The sequence below is a fragment of the Epinephelus moara genome, chromosome 2, assembly GCF_006386435.1.
Source record: "Epinephelus moara isolate mb chromosome 2, YSFRI_EMoa_1.0, whole genome shotgun sequence".
Classification (NCBI taxonomy): Eukaryota; Metazoa; Chordata; class Actinopteri; order Perciformes; family Serranidae; genus Epinephelus; species Epinephelus moara.
This window is the reverse complement of record NC_065507.1, coordinates 44,834,336-44,852,738: the sequence shown is the minus strand read 5'-3', so window position 1 is coordinate 44,852,738 and position 18,403 is coordinate 44,834,336. Positions and strand designations below refer to the sequence as shown.

The following is an 18,403-nucleotide window of genomic DNA, read 5'->3' as shown; positions in this document are numbered from 1 at the left end:
GTTTGAACTGAAGGCTCCCTGGTTTTTTGTTTTTTTTTCTTTGTGAAGAAATGAAAGTGGACCCCAAGAGAACTCCTGTTTTAAACTTCTTGGTGGTGAGAGATTACAAACAGTGGAATGTGTTCAACCAGTGGGTATATTGTTACACACATAATAGGCTTCACAGGTCCTGTTTTCAATTTATTTTATCTCTTTTTCCAGCTTAGTCCTGACTTGGAACAATTAAAATGCCAATAATTTATATGCAAAAGTGTATGTTTATGTAGCCCTTTGTTAATGCTTTTCTTACTGAGTTAGCTATGAGTTCTGAAGAAACACCTCAAACTATCACTTTCAAACAAGGGACTTGGACAGGAGTGAAAAGAGGAAGATGCTGCATGTACAGAGGCTTCTAAGCCTCCCCTTATTTGTTAATCTTAAGGTGTGGCTTCATGATTGAGTGTGTACGTGTGTGTCAGTATAAACAGATAGAACTCTTGGTGCCCAAGTGCTCCACTGATGATTACCAGCCTTACACCACCTTGCAGTTATCTGTCTGTAGACGGACCCATACTTCTAAGTGCTTAATAAACTATTATACCCTTAAGGGCACTACAATGGGGACCAACATTGTGTGTGTGTGTGTGTGTGTGTGTGTGTGTGTGTGTGTGTGTGTGTGTGTGTGTGTGTGTGTGTGTGTGCACTGTTTACCTGTGCATCTGACCTCTCCATTCCTTCCTGTCAGATATCCCATTAATGCAAAGTTCCAGATAATTTTTTTTTTAACTGGACCATGTTTTTCCACCATACTTACTGGTTATTTCCAAAATCCCATCAGTTTAATCACCATAGAGCTTAACTCTCCTGAGGATGCTGGTCTTTAATCATAATGAATCAGTGGGAATAATAACCATGAACACAATAACTTTTTCAGCCTATGTCAGTGAAAGGAAATTAATCTGTCCTTGCGGACAACTGCTGGTCTACATGGAGCACTAACAGGATCAGATCACTGAAATTATTTAAAAAAAAAAAAATTTTAAAAACAAAATGTATCTCGCATACAGTGCAGTTCCCAACCATATTTGCTTGTTACTGTAGTTAACTGTCAGTTAGTCAATTGTAGATTTTTTTTGAGGTACAACCATACAGTATTTCAAAAGGTGAACATAATGTGTATAGTAGATTTGTGTTCTTCATGTCATGGTTATGAACTTGCAACCTCTAGTGGGGTCCAGACTCTCAGGTTGGGCACAACTGCCACTGTATCTGACTTTGCAGATAGTTTTGGTGGAATCATTCCAAGTTCCTCTGAAAGTCCCTGGGAAAACGAAAGTTTGGGGCCCCACTTGACACTTTGAAGGAAATGTTGCTGTTGCCTCTTTTGTCATTTGTCAATTCTACTAATGAAATCCTGTACACTTCAATTGTGTTGAGGTGGAGACAGAAATGTCAGAGATGGTTATCTCTGAACTGGGTTAAAGGGACAGTTCAGATTTTGGGTTGTATGGGGTACTTATCCATCGACAGTTTATTACATACAATAGTTGTCAGTCCGCATGCCCCCAGTTTGGAGAAGCAGGCTGTAGTCTGACACACAAACTAAGCTATCTACTGCGGTGGAGGAGTCAGCAACAAAATGTATGTTAGCCATCATATGAAGTCCCCCCTAAAACAATATCAGTTTAAGTGTACACTATATTCAGAGTATTTTCATTGCTTTACCTTAATGTAAGTTAAGTTATATTTCTCTCTTCAAAGCCAGACTCCATTGAGAAAAGGTTATTTAACATTGCTGAACACAGGAGCTGCTGCTGGTCTACCTTTACCAGTTAGTGTTATCATGTGACTTGGGCATTTAAAGGGGTTAGCTCAGATTCACCAAAGTCACACAATAACACAAACTGACCAACTGAATGCTGTAGCTGTAGGCCAGCAGCTCCTGTGTTCAGCGACCTAAAATTACAGTTTTTCTCAATGGAGTCTGGTGGCTTTGACAAGAGCACAGATGGGGAACTGAAGCCGTTAACAGCTTCCCATCGGAACAGGCTGTCTGACTTAAAGATACAGTAGTGAAAATACTCTCAATATACAGACTTAAACTGATATTGACTGTTTTAGGTGGGATCTTTTTAAGGTGGCTAAATGTGTTTTGTTGCTGACCCCTCAACAGCAGTACATTGTTCAGCTTCCATGTCAGACTCTAGCCTGTTTCTCCAAACTGGAGGCGCGCCGACTGACATCAGTTGTATGTAATACACTAACTATGCAAAAGTACCCCACACTACCCCATTTAAAAAAATCCAAACTATATCTTTAATCAAACCAAAACTATCTGCATGCCTACATATCAATTAGAGGTAAGTGAGAAATAGGTACGGGTGAACGGACCCTGTAAGTAATGCAAAATCATAGTCATAGTTGTGTGGTCATGGATTAATTAAGATGAGCACGACATTTGTAGCTCTGTAGAGAAATAACTGATGAGCTTTTTTTGGAAAAAGTGAAAATAAAGTCAAGCTTTAACATAAATTTAGCCATTTATATCTGCAAAATTTCTGAAAATGTGATGCCTTCAATAAGTACCCCACTGTAATTTTTTTAAGTGAATGAAGAAAACAAGCTTTGCCTTGCTGTTGCTTAAGTGCTGCCGGACGTCTCCGTCTCTCGCAGTGATGTCAGTGGCTCTAGCTGAGGTGGTCCTGCCTTAGCCCCCTTAAAGGACACTCAGCTACACTCTCAGTGCATAGGCTTCAAGAAGCGCACTCTCCCTCTGGGCACAGGTGGAAATGAATGTTACCTGCAGTAGGTATTTCCAAGCAGTTCTATACACAGATTACAAATGAAATTTGGAAAATTTACAGAAAAAAACAGAGTAGAGTTGGGCTTGTGACAAATAGTCAATACATACATTCTTGTCCTACAAAGTCAAACTGCAAAAATATAATAGAAAAATCTCCCCACAAATACTCATATACTGTTGAGATATAATCATGGTTGATCCAACTTAGGGTTTATTTTGTTCTCCCCTTTGGCAACACTGACTGCTTTCAATCAAAGGTCACATGTCGTCCTGCTGAATTGCACTCTGGTCTATGAGGGCTACTGTTTCGGAAACATGGGCTCATAATTTCTGTGACTTCTACAATGGATTTTTCTCTGTACCAGTCCTGAAATTTCCAGAAAAGGCTCCTTCTCAGTTATATTTACATAAAGCATTTTCTGTCTACACTCCAGCTGAATTGTGACTTTCTTGCCATGATGTCACTTTCTTTGTTTGGCCAAGAGGAAAAAGACAAAAATTGACTCAGAAATTTGATTTTTTTTTTTTTTTTTTTCTCAGCGTATTGAAGGGTGTTTTTCCTTTATCAATAACCCTGAGAAACCAGCTGTCTGATGGAATGTACGGAGAAAATTTGACTTGGCTATACCTATCGGTCATTATTATGATCTAGTGATATCTGAATACCATAATTTCAGTGCTGGAGGGGATGGAGGGTCAGAGGGTGTGGGCTTGCTGGGAAAGATGGACAAAGTTAGAGATGTTCAATAAAGCCATGATCTCTCCTACAGCCCTGTTTCTCTCTATGAGTTGAGATGATTGACACCAAATGTAATGAGGGGATGTTTCACTGTTGTCCTGTCACTGCTTCACTGTTAGCTGCAAAAACATTAAAACTTATATATCATTGATCACAAAAGCCACATGCAGTTTTTCTTGTGTTTACACCTTAAACCAGAATTTATTTACAACCCAGTGAAACAAAACATGGACAAACAAATGTTATGAACAAACAAGAGTTTTACAACTAGAAAACTCAACGGCTACATAGTGTAGGGGCCTTATGCTAAGGCTTGCTCCACTGCATCATCGAGCAGGCTGTTAACCCCGCCCAAAAAATGCTGGACACAAATGTTGAAAAACAATGGTTTAACTCCACAATTCAGAGCTACACAGTTCCTAGCATCTCACATGTTTTCAACAAGTATTATAATGTGTTTAGATGTAAATATCAGATATGACTCACTCAAACACCACTACTATCATGTGATACACATTGGCTACATGAGGGAAATATGCAATAACTTTGTTGAATATTGTGACAACGACAACAATTACTTGCGATAATAAACAGATAAAGTGTTCTCAGCTCTGCCTTTCTGCTGCTGTCAGTTTACTGTTGAAATACAACAAATAGCTTGTTGAATTAAAAAGAAAAAAATTAAAGGTAATTATTTAATTGAACAAATAGAACATTGAACTGAACACAAAAGGCACCAAGAATATATAATAAAATCACTATATCACTTATGTAAAATCACCCTCTCACCCTCTTAGGGTAGTGTCTGTGTCATCCTCAAGCTCGGGTCCTCTACCAGAGGCCTGGGAGTTAGAGGGTTCTGCGCAGTATCTTAGCTGTTCCTGGGACTGCACACTTCTGGACTGATGCTTCAGATGTTGCTCCTGGAATCTGCCGGAGCCACTCTCCCAGTTTGGGGGTCACTGTCCCGAGTGCTCCTACTACCACGGGGACCACGTCAACTTTGACCTTCCACATCTGTTCCAGCTGTTCTTTCAACCCTTGATACTTCTCCACCTTTTCGTGTTCCTTCTATCTGATGTTGCTGTCGGCTGGTATCGCCACGTCTACCACTACTGCCTTCTTCTAGTCTGTCAACCACCACTATAGTTGGTTAGCCAGCAGCTGTTTGTCAGTCTGGAAGCTGAAGTCCCACAGGATCTTAGCCTTGTTGTTCTCAACCACATTTGGAGGTGTGCCCATCGGGATTTGGGTACTTCAAGTCCATACTGGATACAGATGTTCTTCTACAGATGATCTTCTTGATGTTCTCCTGGATTTTGGATGTTTCACCGTGGATAGTGGCTCTGATACTCACTAGTCCTCGGCCTCCCTCTTTCCACCTAGTGTATAGCCTCAGGGTGCTGGACTTGGGGTGGAACCCTCTATGCATAGGCCCGTTTCCACTGAAGAAGTTCCTGGTACTATTTGGGGGGCAGGAACTACTACAGGAACGTTCTCTCGCTCAGCCCTCTCAATCACCGTGTCTCCACTGAGAGAGCAGAGTTGGAGAAAGGTTCCTGTAAAGTTACCGGGCTCTGGATGTGACGTAATTGTTGCGCGACCATTTTGACCGGGGCGACAGGCGACGTAGGTGCGTAGGGATGCTGTTAGCCGTTAGCGGTGTGTGTAGTAACTCAGTAACTCAATAAACGGTCTGCGAAAAAAATATTTTTTCCAGCGGATGTCTAGTTACAACATGATTAAGCTAACTGGAGTAGTTTCATGTCGTATCCGACAACGGGAGGCTTTTAACAGATGACATCCTGATGTTAGCTTTGCTGCTGCTGTTAGCTGTCCCTGTCAGCTGCAGCCACTGATGCTTTCTAGACATCGTGATTTCCCAAAACTGAATAAATACCACACATTGTGTATTTACTCGTACTCGTCCTCCGCTTATCCGGGTCCGGGTCGCGGGGGCAGCAGCCTCAGCAAAGAAGCCCAGACAGTCCTCTCCCCAGTCACTTCCGTCAGCTCTTCCGCGGGAACCCCGAGGCGTTCCCAGGCCAGCCGGGTGATGTAGTCCCTCCAGCGTGTTCTGGGGCGGCCCCGAGGTCTCCTCCCGGTTGGACACGCCCGAAACACCTCCCAAGGGAGGCGTCCGGAAGGCATCCTTACCAGATGCCCGAACCACCTCAACTGGCTCCTCTCAATGTGGAGGAGCAACGGCTCTACTCCGAGTCCCTCCTGGATGTCTGAGCTCCTCACCCTATCCCTAAGGCTGAGCCCAGCCACCCTGCGTAGGAAACTCATTTCGGCTGCTTGTACTCGCGATCTCACTCTCATGACCATAGGTGAGGGTTGGAACGTAGATCGACCGGTAAATCGAGAGCTTTGCTTTCTGGCTACGCTCCCTCTTCACCACAACGGACCGGTTAAGCGTCCGCATTACTGCTGACGCCGCCCCAATCCGCCTGTCAATCTCCCGCTCCATCCTACCCTCACTCGTGAACAAGATCCCGAGGTACTTAAACTCCTCCACCTGAGGCAGGACCTCCCCCCCGACCAAAAAAACAGGGACGAGATTCTCCTGTCACCAAACCTGACACCCTCCACTCCTCCATTGTGTATTTACACTTGGTAAATATCTCTCCATCTCTGTCAATATTTTAAAATAATTTAAAACAATTTCTGGTTTCTCTATATTCAAAATGAACTATAAAATTGTTTAGATGCAGGATAAACTTTGCATTTGACTATGGTGCTTTGATGATCTTTTGAATGCAGATTAGTGTCACACCTTGAGTGGTACATTTGATTAGTTTTTTTATGTCTGTTCTCGATTTTGCTTATTTCTGATAAATATACAAAACACACACACACAGCATTGATTAGGGACTTTATTAGATGGCCTACTTCATGTTTCTTTTCTACTTTATATTTCTATTTTTGGTACTATATTGTATCGTATTGATTATTTTATAGGCAATTTTAAATCTTTGTCTTTTTGTTTAATTGAATATATAGGTGAGATAAATTATAACCCTTTAAGGAGTTTTTCATCTCACCTGCACAATCGTTTTTTTGTTGTTGTTGATGTTTTTATACCAATTGTTTTAATACTGTGCAAATAAATAATACAAATACGAATACATAGCAACACAAGACTGCTTTGCTAGCTCAATCATGTTGTAACTAAGATATCCGCAGGAAAAAATATTTTTTTCACGGACCGTTTATTGAGTTATTGAGTTATTACAGACACCGCTAACGGCTAACAGCTAACGGTTAGCCCAGTTAATCTACGATAACCATGTTATTAATTACGAAACGTCCACACAGAAATAGTAATAGGTTCGTTCGAGATGAGCCAGGCCTGCGCAGATTCGATCACCAGCGATCGGCGCACAACGCATGCCGGTCAGTTTTGTGTCCAACTTCATCCCAACTTGCTCTGACGTATTACAAAAGTGGACGGCGATAAAACCGCGAGAGCGAGGCGGCCACAGTTTTTAGAGCCAGGCGCTGCAGTTGCTCTCCACCGACTGCACCGCCTGGCTCTCACCTGATCTAACAGCTGATTGGTTCAGATGTTGACTCAACAAGATGACGTTTTAGATACAGAGTCTACTGCATATTAACACTGGACTTTTTAATTATTGAAGTATTTAACATCACAGAGACTTGTGGTCAATGGAATGTGAGGATTCTTAAAATAACATCAGATGTGAAGCCCTGACTGTATCTGACTGAGCCTTAATGAAAGCTGTTGTCTTGTATTTTTTTTCCTCTGAAAGTATGAACCTTATAGTCAAACACAGTTTATTTAGCCTGTGTAGTTGAGGGGACAGGTCAAACTGATACGATGCTGATTTACAGGAGAGTTCATGTCAAATGGAGGATAAACCATGAACATAAACTACAGATCACCTGTAAAGCATTTTAATAAATTAATATATCATAATTAAAACACCTGGAGACTGAAAACAAACTGATATATGGGTCTGATCACTTTTTTAATGAATTGACATCATTCCAGACAGGATGTAAGTGTGTCTGTGACTTCCTGTACGGACTGAAGGCTGCTGGAAACTGTCCGACTTCACCACGGCTTTTTGTCACTGCCCCCCACTGCGGCCGCCTGCTCTCGTCTACTTTTCAGGCGAGGCGCAGTTCATCTCGAACGAGCCTAGTGTGTTTATAGACTTTACAAACATCAGATTAGTCTAAAGGGTGATATAGTGATGTGAAAAATGTGATACAGCTAAACTCTGCTGGTTTTCTACTCGGAAGTGTTTGTAAACAACAAGGCGATTTCCTCTATAGTGAGCCAGTGACAGTTGAAAAATAACTCCCTCCCGGGGTTCCATTCCCCTGTTGGGAGTTATTTTTCAACAGTCACCAGCTCACTATACATTATCCCTAGGAGGGATTATCCCTAGGAGGGCTCCTTAGGAGCTGAGGTGGTTGCTGTGTTTCTGGCGTGTCTCTTCGTTTACATGGCGGTGGAAGCTATGAACGGAGAGAACGTGGAGACACGCACCAACGGCCCCAGCCCCGTAAAATTACCTTGAAGTTCCTGCGGTGGAAACGGGCCTATGGTGAGGAGCTTTCTTGTCTTGATATCGGTGGCTTCTATCTCCTACTTTGGCCAGCTCATGATCCCAGCTGGGTATCTAATGACTGGCAGTGTGTACATGTTGATGGCTTGGACCTTGTTCTGACCATTCAGCTGACTTCTCAGGACTTGCCTTACTCTCTGGAGGTCTGTCCTGCCCTGTGTCAACCATTCTGGGTGGGTCCCATCCCTTAGCAGCTGGGTCATCTGTGCTGCTAGGCGTTCATGAAGTGCAGGTTAGTTAGGATAATTCCAAAATAGGTAAAAATGAATATAAAATTATTAAACCATCATCATTAAAAAAAATTTTTTTTTTTTCAAATATAGTAATGAAATTAATGATCTCTTTGTTTTTACTTGTTTTTGGCAGTAAAAGTTAAATATCCCCTTTGACCAAAAAGTAAACATCCATATTGACTGACCACCCCCCTGTATCTGCATGAAATGGTTTGGTCCTGCATTAGCACACTGACGGTGACAGTGCCTAATAGCAGTCAGCAGTTGTGCTAGAATGCTACAGTCATCATCATGCTTCCTAGTACTAAAAGAAAACCCGGTTTTCAAAGAAGGAAAGAGAGAAAGGAGAGAGAGGAGAAGCAAAAGAAAGGGTGTCAATATGTGACCCAGTTTTGCTCCAAGAAAGGTGGGTAGCCTATAGTCTGTGAGTGGTAGAAATGAACCTGTTAGCTTAATGTCCAAAGTGAAATAAGCTAGCTACAGACTAGTGTTAGCCTACACTCCACTCCTTTTTAACCTACATTTAATCAGTGCAGGTAAATGTTTAGCAAGATATTCATATTAAATCAGTTGTCCCTGCCCCTTTTACCAGACTCAACAACAGATGAGTCAGAAGCAGCAGCCCTGTCTCCCCATAACTTTACCCCTCCTTGTCCCAATGAAGAAAATGAGCAACACTGTGTTGAATGACATGCCAGTTAGCATCATTGCAAGGAGTCTGTGGGAATTTCTCTCTCCCTCTCTTGCTCTTTTTTTTACCATTACACAAAAGAAAACGAAATATTTTTAATGACAGAAATTCAAGCAAATTATTTTTCCACATAATGATTATTATGAAACAAAAACAGCCTACAACTGTCTGTACTGGATGCTGGACAGTTGGAAACATTAAGTAGCCTAACTCAGCCTGTATGAAAGTTACAGGCAATATTAAAATAATCCAGTTAGATGCTTTCATTTAGATTGAATTATGGCCGTTAAATGACATCTATAGATAAAGAATCAAAATCTGCTGTTTTCATTATTTTCAGATGATGATCGTAATTCATTGTGATTGAAAAGTTAATGTATATTTAAGTTATTTTTCTAAGTATTTCATTAATGTTAAGAGAATTCTCCATTTTGGGATTTTACAATAAAAATTACATTTAGACTGTAAAAGATGGACTTTAGCACATTTTTTATGGCAGCTTTTAATCTTGCATCAAATAGTGAATTGCATACTGTATGCAGACTGTTGCATGTACAACTCACAAGCAGTAAATATTGTACTGGTAGTATTGAACTACAACGAGCAAGACAGTTGCAAGCCTTCAAAGTTAGAGTTATGTAAAGCTTTTAATGGGTCAGTTAGGTCCTAGACACAACAGCTGCGCAGGGGGTGCCCAATGTGATTTTTTTTTCATGGGGCCCAAAATTCCTGGCAGTGCCCCTGGAACATACAATGATATTTTAGTGTTGTACCCAACCAATGATGCCTATTCCTGTTTCACCAGTACAATTCCTCAATGTGTTCGGGTCTGTGTTGTTTTAGTGGTGAACAAAAGATCACACCTCTTGAAACTTGTCTCTCAGCATTTTATTGCAAGGCAGCAGTAAATGCAGCCAGATAACTTCCCTGTAATTGTAAAATAAACTGTTTAGGTTTTTTTTAAGTTTGTAGTTACTCGTTCAATAAATATTTCATTTATAAAGAAAACTGATCTTTTGATTTGTGTGGGTGTAAATGTTGGGTTAACTGTACATCAGGAAAAGAACTCTGTAGCAGTCTTCAGTTTGTGAGACTAAATTTATTAATAGGCTAATTGGCTATAAACCTCTCTTTTTTAATGGGTGGTGCTGCTCCAAGGATTTGATTTCTGTTATTTAATATAAAACTCATTGTTGAAGTTGAGTTCCATCAGGCTCCTTTATTTGTTATGTCAGTTCATGTGTTTCTGAGGCATAATCTTGAGTTATGATTTATAGTTACATATTTTGGAATTAATTATGAATTGTTGAGTCCAATACTGTAATTGCTACATCAGTAAAACAGACAAACAGCAGAAGAGCCAGGACTGTCGTGGTGAAGAGGGAGCTGAGCCAGAAGGCGAAGCTCTCTATTTACCGGTCCATCTACGTCCCAACCCTCACCTATGGTTATGAGCTTTGGGTAATGACCAAAAGAATGAGATTGTGGATACAAGCGGCCGAAATGAGTTTCCTCAGAAGGGTGTCTGGGCTCAGCCTTAGAGATAGGGTGAGGAGCTCAGACATCCAGAAGGAGTTCGGAGTAGAGCTGCTGGCCCTTTGCGTCGAAACCGACCGGCTGAGGTGGTTTGGGCATCTGATTGGGTGCCTCCTATTAAGAGGATGGATGGATGGATGGATGGATGGATGGATGACAAATTGTCCTAATATACTGTCATGTACTACTAGACTATACTATACTGTTTAATCTGATTTGAAACACTATAAAAAGGTTTAGAATAGCTACGCCCAAAAGCCAGTGAAAATGTGCCGCATTATCGCGTGTAATTGAGCTGAGAGATGAGCAGTGTTGGCAAGATGGAAGTTTACCACAGTTCATTAACACACACTATCCACATTGTTATGATACAAAACTGTTTAAAATTCATCAAAGTATCCCTTTAATAAAAAATATTTTGCACAGAATCAATTAAAGGCACAGCTTAGCCTTTTTAACAGTCAACACATCTAGAAATACAAAATATCTTTCAAAGGAAAAACGCTTATGTAACTAATTCCATTTAGATCATTTAAGTCAAGTATTTCCCACCAGTCAAACATTAATACCATCACATGAAAGTCTTGTTACTAAACCCTTGCTGCCCAGCCTTGTTTTGTAGTGATGTTGTATCTTTGCATTTATTGGCTTATTTTATCATAGAAATAGTTTCTGAATTTTTTTCTAACCCAAAGTGAGCCTTTTGCTGAAGTCAAACTGAGAATAAACCAAAGGTATGAGGTTCCATAGCAGAAAAATTAAAGTCATATACTGTTGTAGTTGCTTCAGCTCAGACTCTCAACACTCTTCAACATTCTCAAACATTTGCACACACCTTGTTATGTTTAGCAGCAGTGGGCAGGTGTAAATATACATGAAGAAAGTTTTGTTGGTATACAGTGCACAAGAGTTTTACTTAAAACTGAATCCATTGCAGATGCAGGCTTTGGATATAGCCTTCCTGTTTAATGTGGTGTGATCTATGTGAACAATAAGTCTCTCCCTTTGGTGGCTAGTGTCATTTCATAAAGCAAATTACGGTTATCACACAATACTCTTATCATCAACAGAAACCGTTGTTTACTGGAGGTGTTTTCATACCTCTAACCAGCCTGCCGGTATTCCTTAATTAGTCTCAGATAATGTTTCAGTATTTGCTCTGGTTACAGAGTAACTGGGTGATGTTGCATAACATTCTCACTCCCAACTCAAATACTGATGCTTAGTCAGTGGCCCTACACATCAAAATATGATGTAGTAGGTACCCCTCCTGCATCACTTTAGGACATTCAGGGACAGCAGTTGAATTTATGCTTGTTACATGTGTTGTCTCTTTTCAAAATAAACTTCCATTTTTACAGGAAATGTACAGTTTCTGCTTGTTAAATGAATGGAAACAGATCACATTTAAGTTCCGCCCCCACCAGAGGGGAAAACAGCTCGTCACTCTCTATTGACTTTGTATTGCGTGAAGGTGCCTCCTTGTCATTTTCGTCTGTTAGCAAACAACACAAAAAGTCCTACAAGCTGCTTTGTGGTGGGATGCACTATCAACATTGTAAAGAATCTATAAGTGTTTACAACCTGCCAAACCAAAAAAAAGGAGCTTTTAAACAATAAGACGTGAGGCATCAGCAGGAAGAATGGGAAAACTGTAGGATCCTGACACTAAGTGTGCCTAATGTTATGTACAAAAAGAATTTTACTAATTTGTCCAGACAAACTGTAGAGGTCGAAGCTAACTAAGGCCTGGTTTTGATCTTTGTTGGATTAAACGATTTTACCAGGGGGGTATTCCATCAAGCAGGCTAAAGGCAAATCCAGGCTTAAATGGTCAAGTCTGGCTAATGTGAGCCAGAGTTCTGTTCCATCAAAGTGGCTAAGATTAGCCTCACATCGGTAACCATGGAAACCATGGTTCTGGCTAAGCCTGATACATCGAGCTAAACTCCGGTTTCCGTTCCATCAAACTGAGCCACAACTCCTTTCCATCAACCATGGTAATTTATGCTGCTGGGCAATCCTGGTCTGTAGCAGGATTCAGGTGAGGATTAGCTCCATCTATGATCAAAAAATGTTCAACAGACAAGAACAGACACCTAAAAGACAGTTCTGCCAGTGCTTTTACACACTCACAACTGTCATGTAATGATATAATAATATGTAGATCATAAAATATATAACATAATTAATAAAAAAAATTAACGATTAAAAAACAAATTAAAATGTAATAAAAATAAGATAATTAAAAAAAAAAAACACAACAGTAAAGCCAAAATCAATTTAATAAAAACAAAACTATAATAAAATGAAACTGAGGCATTAAAAAAAAGATTGTACATGAATATGTGATTGCCCTCCCATCCCCACCCCACTCTGTTTCCAATTGGCTAGCAAATTCACAGCCAATTAAGGTCAACTGACAACGGCCAGAGAAGGAGAGGGACACACCCAGAGAGACACAGAGACAGAGCAAGAGAGAGTAAATTAGGAAATAATGGCATGCCCCTTCATCGAGGATCCTGTTGATGAGGAGGCCCACATTGTTCAGAGGGCCTTCCAACCACCACCAGCCCCAAGGGTCTTCCAGGACAGGACCAACCCATTGATACAGACAGACTCCTATCTGTGGGAGAGGTACCGGTTCAGCAGGCAAAGCATAGTGTATCTATGCAGTTTGCTGGAACCACACATTATAAAGGTCACACGCCGCAGCCAGTCTCTGACCACTGTGCAGTCAGTCTGTATTGCACTGAGGTTCTTTGCTAGCGGTACATTCCTGTATAGTGTTGGTGATGCTGAGAGGCTAAGTAAGGCAACTGTTTGCAGAGAGGTAAAAAGGGTGTATTTTCTATTCATTTTGATTATTTCTAGCATCACCATACATCATGCATAGGGCTTGATTTGTTCACATTAACATATGGTTATCTTTTATATTTATGAATTAACCATGACACAAAGCAACCACATTAAAATGGGACACACACCATTGTGGTTTGTCTGTTCCTCATCCTATAGCACATTCCATACATTTAAGGGGATTTTCCTTATTTTGATATAATCAGGGATAGAGCTTACAGTTGACTCCCAAATGATGAGAAATAGATAACTGATTCACCATCAACTGCATTCACTTAATAGGTTTCCTCATCTCCACTGAACTGATGGATTTGCTAAATGTCATTTTCTACAATCAACAGATAAATGTAATGTGATTATTTCCTATAAACTGATCATTTCAGAAATGTCAAAATCTACAATCAGTTATGTGATAAATGCCATGATTCACATAAAATAGTTTGATTAAATGCATCATCTGGAATTTACATAGGAATCAGTAGATAAATGTGATAAATAGTCTATCACTAATATTAATTTACACATGTGGTGAATTTCATTAGGCGTACTTGAATTGTTAGATTTAATAGGTGTTCTTAGATACATATATTTTGTCCCTTTGTTGCGGGATTTATATAACATAATATTATGCTGAAATGCTGAATTTTCATTGTCACTTACACATTTAGCCTGTCGGCAATATTCCGCCACGCCACCTCCTTTGCTTTATTAATTGCTGCAGTATTGCCTTTTTCGTAATTATGTCCTTATAGTCCTCATACACTTCCATAAGGTGCGTTTGCTCCGCTGCAGAAAAAGCCTCCACTCGCTCCTTTCCTTTGCTTTTTGACATTTTGCAACATTTTCGGCACTCGACTAGTGTGGGCTTTCTATTTTCCCTGGGTGTGTGCATGAGTTGAGGCTTATCGGGTGAGGCTTGAATTAGCATCAGTTGGAGCCAGCTGATTTCACTTGATGGAACAGGTTGGTGCTAGATTGGGAGTTGGCGTTTAGTCAAACTTCAAGATTACACCTTAGTCTGGATATTCTTAGCTACGTTGATGGAATACCCCCCTGGTGATTTACTCAAATAGTTGTAAATATCCGGGTATGTCACTACTGGCCATTCAGTGGGATCATTTCTCCAAGATAAGCAATTAAGAAGAAGAGGACACTGAGACAGATGACCGATATTACGTTTGTCGATGTAGATCTTCAGCATTGGTTAATGTTACATTTTCAAACTGTAATTGGTCATCACTTGCTGTTACTTGAGCAGACTGATTATTTACCTCAGAAATCATGACACACTGCTTTCCCCAATTCTCCAACGTTCTCCCACAGGAATTTGTTTTTTTTTTGTGTTTTGGAGAGACCCAAATTTGACCTGAGGCCATTGTTCAAGAAGGTATGAAAAAACAGGTACCCCCTAAAACCTATTTAACAGATGCTTTGGTGTTTTACTCAAGAATTTTCTTTTCCAAGTCTTTAGAGAAGCTGCAACTAATTTATCACTACCAGTCAGCATGAAAGAATGCATCATTTCATTCATAGGGAAATTAAGTAACAATGATAAGATTCTAGATAACTTAGACAGTTATCACATAAAGGTAGTGGAATAATGTAAGCAATATACCAGCGGAGATGTACAGTAGAAGTTGACTGTGCTGAGTGCCTTTCAATTCTTTTCCTCCTGTGTCTCCTCATTGGTGAGGTATTCAATGTGTGTCCATATGCACCATATCTGCAGAGAAACAGATAGAATGTTGGATTTGAGACAGCTTTACATGATCACATAATATGAAATATGAGCAGCAATTATTTCAATGCATCTTCACAATTGTCAACATGACCTCCACTGATAGAGCCAGCAGGCGGCCTGCAGCCAGCAGCAGGGTCCCCAGAGCCTGGATCCATGGAGGTACAAACAGCCAGTGAGTGAGTAAACCCCACTGGCACCCATACAGCCACAGGGGGAGGCCGTGCAATCCGCTCACCACCCACGTGCCAAGAGGTGTTCGAAACCCTAAAAGCACCAGATACAGATTCAGTTTCAAATGAACTCATGGAATATGTGATTTATCTTAATCTGCGCAGTACATCACCTTGTTTACAGTGAAAGTCTTGTTACCGTTTGCCATGATAGCTTGTATGAGTTGAGGGCTGGTGATGAAACTGCTCTTCCACTGGTCACCTCTGGCATTGTGGTTACACACAAGCACACACCACTCCAAAGCAAACACCAGCCAACCCCACTATAACACAATGCAGATATGGCATATATCAGAAGAGACACATTTTAACAGCAAGACACCTGTGTGTTTGCAATAAGTGTTTCATACTATAGACATACAAGCAAGATCTATTTAGAGTCAAAGTCACAAGTAAATCTGTACAGACAAGGCTGAGTGAGTGGTACAGTGGCTATTCTGCTTGATGTCACAAAAATCATGACACAGAACAGTACGGGCTGCTGCTGCGCGTATAATAAGGATTAATAGGGATTTTTTTTTTTGCAAATACTAGGCTCCTTTGTACCAGCTAATCATTTATATAATAATTTTGTTGCTAGGCGTGGACCTATCTGAACGCCACTCTGTCAGATCTGCAAAATTTATGCTAACATATGCTAATTAAGTTATTTACAAATATTAGCTATACTTTTTGTGATTAATATTGGACAATGACAGGAATATACAACTTTCAGTCACTCATTAGGGTAAGGAAATCAGCTCATTACTTTGTGAACTCTCCTGCTGCTGACTCTGCTAACTGGCTGCCGGAAGTTTTCAAGTATACGCATCAGAGATAAAACATCAAGGAAAAAATGGAAAAGATGAACTCCAGCTACAATTCTGACTACGTGGACAAGCAAAACCATCTCTATGTCCATCTAAGCATCAGAGAAGGCACCGAGGCATGGAGGGATCAAACACCAGCTACGAGCACTATAGGCCCTGGGGCCTGTTGTTCGAAACCTAGATAAGGGATTAAGTCGGGATCTGTTGCTTATCCTGGCTTAATTTAGCGTTGATTCAGTTGTTCGAAAGCAGAGGCACATATGTTGCCATGGAGATTTATTCTGTGCACTTAGCCTGATCCCGGCCAGGCTAACAACCAGGCTTAGTTTAGCCTGGTGCATTATCTGTCCAGTCAGCTGTCACTGCGATCGGAAATCAATGTGTTTTACCGTCATTTCATGTTCTTATGTACGTATTTGCCTCAATTTTGAACAAAATACATTAAGCCTACAATGATAAAAAAAAACATTTAACATTTAAAACATTATTTTTGTCATAGCCCAAGCATACTTTGACATGCACATATCCTTACCAATAAAAGGAATAATTGTTAGAATAAACATACAAGTAAGTGTATTTGGCATTAATACAATTAGTGGTTATTAGGTTTCATAACTGTATGACCTTCCCAAATTATATTCCCAGTTAACTGGACCAAAAACTCCAGTGTACTTTACATCAATGAATGAAAACATGAAACCACAATATTCTTTGACCTCATTTTATTTAAATGAAAAATACTAAAATCAGTCACTGTCTGCTTTGAGCTGTGGAGAGAAAGAGAGAAATAATATTGATTAATACATTGCATCACAGTCATGCTTACAATGTGCATTAAAGTCACTTACTTCTTTCTGTAGTTTCTTAATTTGCGATTCCAGTTTCCTTAAGGTTTTTTCTTTTAATTTGTCTGTCAGGCTCCATGTCCTGCAGCTTTCTCTTCTCACACTGGAGCTTGACATCTGCCAGGGCTATTTGCTTCCTCAGATGAGTAGCATATAGCTGTCTGACCAGGGCAGGAATTTCACGAGGGCCATGACCCTCGTGCCCTCCTCATTTGGCCCTGTGCCCTTGAAAATAATATCTGCCATAAGGCCACAGTGGCCTTGATGCCCCGCCCGCACTGCCCCAGGTGATTTTACAGTTTTCTCCTCTGCCTCTTTCCTGTCAACACAGCTTTGATACCTGCGGCTATTGAGAAAAAAAATGCGATGACATTCTGGAGTCATTGGGCAACATCAAATGAGACGATGAGTACATCACCAGTGGGGGGTTTGATTGGAGCCTGGCATGAACCGCTCGGACGGGCTGTAACGATAGTTTGACACCAGTCTATCACCAGCCAACCAGGAGGCTTCATCAAACGCCCGGACAGGGATCGGTACCGAGACCCGGTATTAAACAACCCAAGGCAAGTTTAATCAACACCGTAATAATAGTAAGCTCCGCTATTATCGGCGTCACTTTTTAAAGTTTCGGTTTCATCATCATTCTGCAGCCTCTCTCCTGCTCTCTGCATGTCACCCCTCACGCGCACACGCACACGCACACGCACACACACACACACACACACACACACACACACACAAACTCAATAGCAGAGAGGCCACGGTGCAGATGAAGGGAATATAACATCAAGATGACTCTAGTTAACGACAACTACGCTTGTTACTGTGAGTAAGTGCGATAAAACCTCTGCTAGCCAAGCCAATACTTTATCAATACATGTGATCAGCATGTAGAATATTTCAATCCGCTCTGTCCACAGTCTCCCATTCACCGCTATTATGATTTATGATCTCGGTCGACACAAGCACATCGCGCTCGCGGTGCTAACAGCAAAGTGTTAAAGACAAACTAAATGAAANACTACGCTTGTTACTGTGAGTAAGTGCGATAAAACCTCTGCTAGCCAAGCCAATACTTTATCAATACATGTGATCAGCATGTAGAATATTTCAATCCGCTCTGTCCACAGTCTCCCATTCACCGCTATTATGATTTATGATCTCGGTCGACACAAGCACATCGCGCTCGCGGTGCTAACAGCAAAGTGTTAAAGACAAACTAAATGAAAGCTGTCTGTATGTAGGCTAACACTTTATCTGAACATGTACCTGAGGCAGCCGACCTGCAGACAGTGAGTGTCCTCAGTAGAGGAGGGACAGAGAGCAGGATGAAT

General features: G+C 40.8%; 1 protein-coding gene across 4 annotated transcripts in view; it reads right to left on the bottom strand.

Moving 5' to 3' along the window:
- Positions 1–3,814: 3,814 nt before the first annotated feature.
- The window catches only part of si:ch1073-145m9.1 (uncharacterized), a 22,995-nt gene continuing 8,406 nt past the window's right edge, over positions 3,815–18,403 (bottom strand). For 2 of the 4 annotated variants that reach the window (XM_050056509.1, XM_050056500.1), the window contains 3 exons: positions 15,552–15,675; positions 15,274–15,446; positions 14,768–15,164 (listed from right to left, as the gene is read on the bottom strand). In XM_050056509.1, the coding sequence (XP_049912466.1) occupies positions 15,099–15,164; positions 15,274–15,446; positions 15,552–15,675 (363 nt within the window). In that variant the 3' untranslated portion in view covers positions 14,768–15,098. Of the gene's footprint in view, positions 8,334–14,767; positions 15,165–15,273; positions 15,447–15,551; positions 15,676–18,403 lie in introns of those variants that run through there. The other 2 variants (XR_007570681.1, XR_007570679.1) reach the window with 2 other exon arrangements.